The sequence below is a fragment of the Anopheles stephensi genome, chromosome 3 (assembly GCF_013141755.1).
Source record: "Anopheles stephensi strain Indian chromosome 3, UCI_ANSTEP_V1.0, whole genome shotgun sequence".
Taxonomy (NCBI): domain Eukaryota; kingdom Metazoa; phylum Arthropoda; class Insecta; order Diptera; family Culicidae; genus Anopheles; species Anopheles stephensi.
In genome coordinates this window covers 36684945-36694718 of record NC_050203.1, presented here as the reverse complement: position 1 = coordinate 36694718, position 9774 = coordinate 36684945, and the positions used below count along the sequence as shown (strand labels likewise).

Below are 9774 nucleotides of genomic sequence, written 5' to 3'. Positions count from 1 at the left end.
TCGCTGGGAACACAACGATGGGAAATTATGGCACCAACAAACCACGCTGGACGTTTTGGACGAGCTCGTGAATGCGGGCTGCTCATCACCCGGCAATATAAAACTTAACAGTGTCCCTCGATGGCTAATCGTTTCGAAGGTCGGTTAGGACGAATTAGTAGCCGTTTTTCCACCAGCATCGCAGTCGATAATTGGTCCGGTCATCGAACACAATCTTCTGCTTCCGGCCGTATAGTTGTTCGATTCAGGTTTTCTGGATGTGATCTCGCTGGTAAGGTAAGCTTATTCATATTCAATATAACCGTTTGATACACAGCAAAGTCGAGTGTACAGATTGTTCGATTTTATCGTTCAAACAGATTTCTAAACTTGTTTTCTATGATAGATTATTAATTTTACTAAATCACAGTGAACCTCATTCGAAGATTTTTTTTTATTATTTTTGCTGGGTATTTATAGAAGCTTTGGGTATTTTTGAGCTAATGCTTTCAATTACCTTACTCGGTATTACCATACCAAAATCAGGTAATAACATTATCAACTCCTTAAACTGTATACTTAACTTTGATAAATGTTCTTATTGTATTATCTAATGAGTTTTAGCAATATTTCCATCAACAGCGATTTCTTGGCAGATCCAATTATAGGACTAGAGTTACTATGAAAATTGGCGCCTTAGCCGTCATAACAGAAATGTGATTCATTTTCTCCTGAACCATGATCTTCACACTCAGCTCTATCATAAGATTGCGCCAAGGCCAGGCCACGGCTTGACGGATGTTGAGAAGCCTGAAAAGAAGCCATGGGAGTCGAAATTGAACAAGCATAAAATTATATGACATTTTTGCAGTACTCACGGGTGTACTTGCACCGAAGTTATTGAAAAATCTTCTCCTAGCTACGAACATCCTTTCTTTCGCCTACCATTTCTGGCCTCCTTTGACATGATTTTCCCGTAGCGGGATAGTCCGTCATGCATATGGGGAAACGGTCCAAATCTATTTGAAAATTTATTTTTTATTACACTTAGCCGAAATCAATTTTAAAGTAATACTTTTTCCATAGAACAGTTACATGTAAAGAAATCTCACAACTTGTATTAGAACAAAAGTATCCGTTGCAACATGTCCAAAATTAACAGGATTTGCTAAACTTAGAAATTTTTGAACAAAAACTGATTTTTATTAATATGCAATTTAAAGAATATGCTACTTATGCATTTATCTTTAAATATAAATATATATTAAGTTTTTCCCTTGAATTTGAACAGGTGCAAGTCACTATATGCTGTTTTGAACCATATCTAACTTTCATAGTCCTTTTACCATAACTATGAAATTCAGTCGTCTTCAAAGTCTCACAAAATCATGTTCAACGAAGATGTGCGTTCGCGATTTTGATTGCGGACCAATTGTGGCTTGAATAAATGCATCACAGCATTACAGAACAGCGTGTACTATGGGCAATCTTCTTGCTTGCACCACGCTTGAATTAAGACCCCAATTCAGCCCTTTTGATAGCCTCATACACGCACACAAACACCCATCCATCCATCCGATCAGCCACGCACAGCTGGCATTCCCGATGATAACGCTCTCATAAGTACGTGTCAGTTCAGTCTCCTTGCGTTGCTCCAGCGCAGTCGTACGCAGTCGAAGCCAGCAGAAGGAACTCCCGGAACGGCAAGCGCCACCTTGGGCTGGGATAACCGCTGAAACAGCTGATAAAACACAGTGCGGTGTAGTGAACAGTTTCCACCGACACAGGTTGCATTGACCGGCCGGTACTTTACGCAAAACCCGTTTGCACTTGTCGCGTGATTGCAAGTGCGAGTGCGATTGTTTGTTTACATTGAGCCACGTCTGATCGGGAGCCCGAGACTCGAGCAGTGAGGTCGATTCGGCGTTCGTTGCGAGCTCGTTTGGTTCGTGCTCGAGCTCACGATGTCGAGCGATCGGGGCGACCTTTGTGTACAAGTACTCGAAGCTCTACCCGACTGTGGGCGGTTGTCTCGGCTGTTGGAATGTTTTTCGAACGAGTTTGCACGTGCTGCCAGCTTCGTTGTGCGCTGCAGTGGAAGGTACCTCGACTTCGCTGTCTAATAACTGGTCCAGTCCAGTCCACTGATTTTCCTGCTATTTCCTCAGAGTGAATATCATTGGCGAGCATGTCGATTACTGCGGATATCCCGTCTTTCCGATGGCCATCGAGCAGACGATCCTGCTGGCGGTGGCTCCTTCGGACGACAATCTGCTCCACATCAAGAATGCCGACAGCAACTTCAAGCCGTACAAGTGCAATGTGCTCACATTCAGGTAAAAGAATGAAAAATCAATTCATTCGCCGGTATGATAATGACCTCTGAGGCGCGCTGTTTTCCTTCCCCAGCATTGATGTGCCCAGTGCCGGTGGACCGAACTGGTACCAGTACGTGCTGTGCGGCGTGAAGGGGATACTGGAAAACAGCACCATACAGCACGATGCTGCCCGAGGCATGATGATTATGCTTTCTGGCAACATTCCGCCGGCATCTGGACTTTCTAGCTCGAGTGCCATCGTCAGTGCCACCGTCCTGGGGACAGCGTACATGCATAACGTAAGTGTAGCCACCAGATTGAGCCTTGCAATATACAACAAATTTATCCCATCGCAGGCCACGCTGAACAAACAAACTCTTGCCACCATTTCTGCCGAGTGTGAAAAGTTCATCGGAACGCAGGGCGGCGGCATGGATCAGGCCATCGCGTATCTGGCCCAGGAAGGATGCGCTCAGCTGATTGAGTGGCATCCGCTTCGAGCTACGCCGATCCAACTGCCCGCTAACGCCGTGTTCGTCATAGCCAACAGCTTGTCCGAAGCGAACAAGGCGGCCACGTCGGATTTCAATCAGCGTGTCGTGGAGTGCCGACTTGCGAGCAGGTAGGTTGAGCTGTTTAGCTGGCAGGACATGCACACATTAATCGAAGCCACTCATGCAGTTTGTTGGCGAAGCAGATGAATCTCAACTGGCGCGATCTGCATCGTTTCGCCGATCTGCAGAAAGCGCTCGGCTATTCCCTGGAGCAGATGGAAGCACTCGTGCATGCCAACCTGGGCCTGACCGTGTACACTAGGAGCGATTTGCTGAAGCTGCTGGAGGTAACGGAGGAGGATTTTTCCGCCTATCTGCTAACGCCCAACACGCGCCATTCGCAGACATTCAAACTCAGGCAGCGTGCGCTACACGTTCTGCAAGGTAGGCCGTTCGAAGCGATTCGAGGAGGATTTGAAACTTCTCTAACGCATAGCTTCTTCTCCCAGAGTCACTCCGAGTGCAACAGTTTATAGAAACGGCCAGATCCAACCCAGTCGACTGCATTCCGCGCCTGAAATCACTCATGAAGCAGTCACATGAGTCCTTGCGCACGCTTTACGAATGCTCGCACGATAACCTGGATCGGATTGTGGAGCTCTCGGATCAGCTGGGCGTAGGGACACGACTCACTGGAGCCGGGTAAGTGTGCATAGGAACAGTATGTGTATGCGTTTCACTCACACTTGTACTCGTAGATGGGGCGGATGCGTCGTTGCACTGTGTGACGGTGTGGAGGAAAGCCAACGCTTCGTCGAAACGCTCAAATCGGAGTTTTACGCCAACCTGCCTAAGGCACAGACGTGCGACCTTGGGATTCTGTGCTTTGCCACCAGCCCGCAACGAGGAGCCGAAATTTATTCCATCGAACTGAAGCAACGCAACATTTTGAGCCCCTCAGCGTAAGCTATAATTGCCTTCAGCTCGTTCTAGCAAAAAACGCTATAAGATATTCTGTAATTTAGTTACCAAGCTCATTCATGCCATGGCAGGGATATCCGTCAGACTTTCTTTTACGTGCCATGGCCAAAACAAGCTTAATCTGCCATTTTAATTTAATTGTGCTGCATTCTATGATAGTTTATCTAAGACAACTGTTCAACAAAAACCTTGTTTCATCTGCCCTGGCCAAACAAATCTGCTGAGTTTGGTTTATTGTTTAAGTCTTGTTTATTGCTAGAGTAAATAACGTCGTCAAGCCGGAGAGGCAAGCAATAAATGGTAACAACAAGCAACGGACTTCTTTAACTTACATTAAGAACATTATAAAAGTAGGCAAATCAACATCAAACGATTCCAATAGCTTGAAAATAATACTAAAAGGTATAATTAAAATTGATTGACTAAAATGAAATATTTTTAAATTCAATAAAAAACACCCGAAAAGTGTAGACCAAACTGCAACATAAGTTTGAGGTGGACGTATGCTGCTCTATAAAGTTCAGTGAGACAAATACTCATTCGTAAAATTTGAACGCTATCGCCGGACACCGTTCTGTGTTGTATGAGTTTGTATTCGAAGCAGATCGAAGTCTTTCTCATTCCTAATTGGCCTCTGAGAGATATTACTTCTCTATAATATCTCTCTCTTCTTGGCCTAAGGACCTCTCTTTGGCCATAAACCTGACATTTTTTATTAGACTTAAAGATACCTCGTAGTTGGATAGTCAGTCCTCTCTACGGAGGAACAGGTCCGGATGGGATTTGAACCCCGGTTCAGCCGTATGAAGACTGGCGCTGTTGGCGCCTCTACGGTCGGGTCGCCCATTCCCTGTATAAAGATTCCGTATACCAAAATCCTGTATTACGGATTCCATGATCCCGGATCCCGGCTGCCAAAATCCCGAATCTCGGACGCGCGGATTCGTGGAACCTGGAATAAATGAGTTTTTAGTATCAAATGCTTTAGTATCAAAGATTCAGAGTGCGATTCTTGAGTTTTAAATAAAGCTGAAGATAAACCTAAACCGTACTAATCAAACCTACCCTAGTACCTTGACCTAAACCTTGAGGGGAAAGCGTTATGGCGAGGAAAACATACGGGAACGGAAAGAGGATAACGAGAGATTTTATATTTTTAGGATTACGGCTTGACGCCGTATTGTCAGGATAACGAGAGATAGTAATCAAAAAAATGGGAAAAGGAATTGAAAGAACGGATAGCGCGAACTAGCGGATCGCTCCTACCCACTGAACGGAGCAATCGCGTAGGAACATATAATGGAATCGAGGGCCTTAGGACAGGTGCATCAATAGTGTTCAATAGTACCGCTGCAACAAAGGTGGATTGTGAAAAGGATCGGCGAACTTCAAGCAACTGCAAGCCAAGTAACCGACATCTATCCTCATAGCAAGGCAAGCCAGTAGACCAATCACCAGGAGACTTGCGAATTGCAAATCTTGTGAAGGACCTTTGGACTCGCTCGATGCGGTCAATGTGGCGTTAGGAGACCAGATCACTGAGCAGTATTCTAACGATGATCTGATCAAGGCACAAAATAAGGTTTTAAGGCATCTGGGGTCGCTAAAATCACGGGCTACACGCTTCAAAACACCAAGAGCCCTACATGCACTAGACACTACACGCTCTATATGGTAAATGAAGGTCAGACCTGTGTCCAGCCAAACACCAAGATCCTTGACGACGGATACACGATTGACTGGAACTGGAGTATAAGTGAATGATTAAAGAGAACTAATTTGGTAAATGTTTTTCGGTGGGTTTTTATTTTATTTTAAATATATATATCGCAGACAATATATTGCAGACAATCTATTTAAACTACATGCTTTAGTCATATTTTTTAATTTTTAAGATTTATTTGTTATGTTTAGTATAAAAAATGTTCCGAATTTCAAGATTCACAAAGGCAAAGAAGTCCGTTGCTTGTTGTTACCATTTATTGCTTGCCTCTCCGGCTTTACCACGTTACTTACTCTAGCAATAAACAAGACTTAAACGATAAACCAAACTCAGCAGATTTGTTTGGCCAGGGCAGATGAAACAAGGTTTTTGTTGAACAGTTGTCTTAGATAAACTATCATAGAATGCAGCACAATTAAATTAAAATGGCAGATTAAGCTTGTTTTGGCCATGGCACGTAAAAGAAAGTCTGAAGGATATCCTTGCCATGGCATGAATGAGCTTGGTAACTAAATTACAGAATATCCTATAGCGTTTTTTGCTAGAACGAGCTGAAGGCAATTATAGCTTACGCTGAGGGGCCCAAAATGTTGCGTTGCTTCAGTTCGATGGAATAAATTTCGGCTCCTCGTTGCGGGCTGGTGGCAAAGCACAGAATCCCAAGGTCGCACGTCTGTGCCTTAGGCAGGTTGGCGTAAAACTCCGATTTGAGCGTTTCGACGAAGCGTTGGCTTTCCTCCACACCGTCACACAGTGCAACGACGCATCCGCCCCATCTACGAGTACAAGTGTGAGTGAAACGCATACACACACTGTTCCTGTGCACACTTACCCGGCTCCAGTGAGTCGTGTCCCTACGCCCAGCTGATCCGAGAGCTCCACAATCCGATCCAGGTTATCGTGCGAGCATTCGTAAAGCGTGCGCAAGGACTCATGTGACTGCTTCATGAGTGATTTCAGGCGCGGAATGCAGTCGACTGGGTTGGATCTGGCCGTTTCTATAAACTGTTGCACTCGGAGTGACTCTGGGAGAAGAAGCTATGCGTTAGAGAAGTTTCAAGTCCTCCTCGAATCGCTTCGAACGGCCTACCTTGCAGAACGTGTAGCGCACGCTGCCTGAGTTTGAATGTCTGCGAATGGCGCGTGTTGGGCGTTAGCAGATTGGCGGAAAAGTCCTCCTCCGTTACCTCCAGCAGCTTCAGCAAATCGCTCCTAGTGTACACGGTCAGGCCCAGGTTGGCATGCACGAGTGCTTCCATCTGCTCCAGGGAATGGCCGAGCGCTTTCTGCAGATCGGCGAAACGATGCAGATCGCGCCAGTTGAGCTTCATCTGCTTCGCCAACAGTCTGCATGAGTGGCTTCGATTAATGTGTGAATGTTCTTCCAGCTAAACAGCTCAACCTACCTGCTGGCAAGTCGACACTCCACGACACGCTGATTGAAATCCGACGTGGCCGCCTTGTTCGCTTCGGACAAGCTGTTGGCTATGACGAACACGGCGTTAGCGGGCAGTTGGATCGGCGTAGCTCGAAGCGGATTCCACTCAATCAGCTGAGCGCATCCTTCCTGGGCCAGATACGCGATGGCCTGATCCATGCCGCCGCCCTGCGTTCCGATGAACTTTTCACACTCGGCAGAAATGGTGGCAAGAGTTTGTTTGTTCAGCGTGGCCTGCGATGGGATAAATTTGTTGCATATGGCAAGGCTCAATCTGGTGGCTACACTTACGTTATGCATGTACGCTGTCCCCAGGACGGTGGCACTGACGATGGCACTCGAGCTAGAAAGTCCAGATGCCGGCGGAATGTTGCCAGACAGCATAATCATCATGCCTCGGGCAGCATCGTGCTGTATGGTGCTGTTTTCCAGTATTCCCTTCACGCCGCACAGCACGTACTGGTACCAGTTCGGTCCACCGGCACTGGGCACATCAATGCTGGGGAAGGAAAACAGCGAGCATCAGATGTCATTATCATACCGGCGAACGAATTGATTTATCATTTTTTTACCTGAATGTGAGCACATTACACTTGTACGGCTTGAAGTTGCTGTCGGCATTCTTGATGTGCAGCAGATTGTCGTCCGAAGGAGCCACCGCCAGCAGGATCGTCTGCTCGATGGCCATCGGAAAGACGGGATATCCGCAGTAATCGACATGCTCGCCAATAATATTCACTCTGAGAAAATAGCAGGATAATCAGTGCTGGACTGGACCAGTTATTAGACAGCGAAGTCGAGGTACCTTCCACTGCAGCGCACAACGAAGCTGGGAGCACGTGCAAACTCGTTCGAAAAACATTCCAACAGCCGAGACAGCCGCCCGCAGTTGGGTAGAGCTTCGAGTACTTGTACACAGAGGTCGCCCCGATCGCTCGACATCGTGAGCTCGAGCACGAACCAAACGAGCTCGCAACGAACGCCGAATCGACCTCACTGCTCGAGTCTCGGGCTCCCGATCAGACGTGGCTCAATGTAAACAAACAATCGCACTCGCACTTGCAATCACGCGACAAGTGCAAACGGGTTTTGCGTAAAGTACCGGCCGGTCAATGCAACCTGCGTCGGTGGAAACTGTTCACTACACCGCACTGTGTGTTTTATCAGCTGTTTCAGCGGTTATCCCAGCCCACGGTGGCGCTTGCCGTTCCGGGAGTTCCTTCTGCTGGCTTCGACTGCGTACGACTGCGCTGGAGCAACGCAAGGAGACTGAACTGACACGTACTTATGAGAACGTTATCATCGGGAATGCCAGCTGTGCGTGGCTGATCGGATGGATGGATGGATGTGTGTGTGAATGAAAAGTATTCAAACGGGGCTATCGCGAGTCACCGAAGCATGTTATTTGCAGAATGATTTAGCGACCAACGGTACGATAAGGTTTATCAGAGTTATCTCATTCATAAAGCTATTTCGCACTAATAAACGCTGTAATAATTCACAACGCTTGTAATTGCGAATTACCGTTATTTTGATATTTTCATTTCTTTTCTGTTTCTTTTATCGACATGAATCGATCCATTCGAAAACTTTAATTATTTCGTATTCTTATGCCCAAGGGACAGACCACCACAACAGTACTCAACCACCATGGCAGTTCTACAATTATTACAAGCATTTCTTATCAAATGGAATTATGTAGAAATAGTAGCGCAAACGTAAAAAATTCAACACAATCAACGTGTTTCTTATCACAAATTAGTTGTGACACGCTTTTTGATTGAAAAAAAATCAATAAACATGACCTAAAATCGACGATAGCTGCAGTTAAGTACCTTCAAGAGTTTTACGAGTTTGATTTAGAGTTGATATTATTTCATTAAGCGTTCAAAACAACCTGAAAATCTTAGACTTCACCAAGCATAGCAAGAATCATGCGCTCGCACCTATCTTGAGTGTATTTTTCTCAACACAAATTTCTCATGAATGCAAAAACGCCTTTTTTGAAATCTCAAATCTGCAAGCTGTCAGCTAAATGTCAACTTTCGTGCAACCAGCCCAAGGTATATGGATATAGAAGGTAGAGTTGTTTAGAGCAAATTGACATTTCTCGACCTGACATAACAGTTCCGTGGTGATCGAGGGGAAGGGTATTGAGAAGAGTGATGGCAGCGTCGGAGGAGGCGCCGGTGGTGGTATCGCTTGCGATTTTTTGACGAAAAATGCAACCAAATATCGTCAATCTTCTGTGGAACATCATTTGATATGCGAAGATGACCCATAAATTAGCGAAATTGCTCAAGGGATTGAGAATCGAGGCTGTTTGTTCATGTTTGTTGCCCCATACCATATGTTTTTGTAAACAAACTCTGACATAACTCGACTAAAATGTCGCCCTGTCAAATCGATAAAAATCCACCTTCTAAATACATACACCTTGAACCAGCCGACTCGACCAACCCAAGGTATGTAGATATAGAAGGTAGAGTTGTTTAGAGCAAATTGACATTTCTCGACCTGACATAACAGTTCCGAGGTGATCAAGGGGAAGGGTATTGAGAAGTATGACGGCAGCGTCGGAGGAGGCGCCGGTGGTGGTATCGCTTGCGATTTTTTGACGAAAAATGCAACCAAATATCGTCAATCGTCTGTGGGACAATACTTAATATGCGAAGATGACCCATAAATTAGCGAAATTGCTCAAAGGACTGAGAATCGAGGCTGTTTGTTCATGTTGGTAGCCCCATACCATATGTTTTTGTAAACAAACTCTGACATAACTCGACTAAAATGTCGCCCTGTCAAATCGATAAAAATCCACCTTCTAAATACATACACCTT

General features: G+C 45.6%; 2 protein-coding genes across 2 annotated transcripts; one reads left to right on the top strand and one right to left on the bottom strand.

The window, feature by feature from the left end:
* The first annotated feature begins 1552 nt into the window (after window positions 1-1552).
* LOC118509696 (N-acetylgalactosamine kinase-like) lies at window positions 1553-4090 on the top strand. The gene is made up of 7 exons (XM_036050764.1): window positions 1553-2080; window positions 2148-2315; window positions 2389-2596; window positions 2654-2919; window positions 2979-3235; window positions 3301-3493; window positions 3550-4090. The coding sequence occupies exons 1-7, from the start codon at window positions 1944-1946 to the stop codon at window positions 3755-3757; spliced, it is 1437 nt and encodes a 478-aa protein (XP_035906657.1). The 5' UTR covers window positions 1553-1943; the 3' UTR covers window positions 3758-4090.
* A 1556-nt stretch (window positions 4091-5646) lies between these two features.
* LOC118509695 (N-acetylgalactosamine kinase-like) lies at window positions 5647-8305 on the bottom strand. The gene is made up of 7 exons (XM_036050763.1): window positions 7739-8305; window positions 7506-7673; window positions 7225-7432; window positions 6902-7167; window positions 6586-6842; window positions 6328-6520; window positions 5647-6271 (listed from the first exon to the last, which is right to left on the bottom strand). Exons 1-7 carry the CDS (start codon window positions 7873-7875, stop codon window positions 6064-6066), a joined length of 1437 nt encoding a protein of 478 aa, XP_035906656.1. The 5' UTR covers window positions 7876-8305; the 3' UTR covers window positions 5647-6063.
* Between the last annotated feature and the right edge of the window lie 1469 nt (window positions 8306-9774).

What these genes read in the sequence shown, in the direction of transcription:
- LOC118509696 (XM_036050764.1), top strand. Translation starts at nt 1,944, where the DNA reads ATGTCGAGCGATCGGGGCGACCTTTGTGTACAAGTACTCGAAGCTCTA. An exon ending in GAGTGCCGACTTGCGAGCAG is followed by an intron (nt 2,920 to 2,978) that starts GTAGGTTGAGCT and finishes CCACTCATGCAG; the next exon opens with TTTGTTGGCGAAGCAGATGA. An exon ending in TGCGCTACACGTTCTGCAAG is followed by an intron (nt 3,236 to 3,300) that starts GTAGGCCGTTCG and finishes TTCTTCTCCCAG; the next exon opens with AGTCACTCCGAGTGCAACAG.
- LOC118509695 (XM_036050763.1), bottom strand. Translation starts at nt 7,875, where the DNA reads ATGTCGAGCGATCGGGGCGACCTCTGTGTACAAGTACTCGAAGCTCTA. An exon ending in GAGTGTCGACTTGCCAGCAG is followed by an intron (nt 6,843 to 6,901) that starts GTAGGTTGAGCT and finishes CCACTCATGCAG; the next exon opens with ACTGTTGGCGAAGCAGATGA. An exon ending in ACACGACTCACTGGAGCCGG is followed by an intron (nt 6,272 to 6,327) that starts GTAAGTGTGCAC and finishes TTGTACTCGTAG; the next exon opens with ATGGGGCGGATGCGTCGTTG.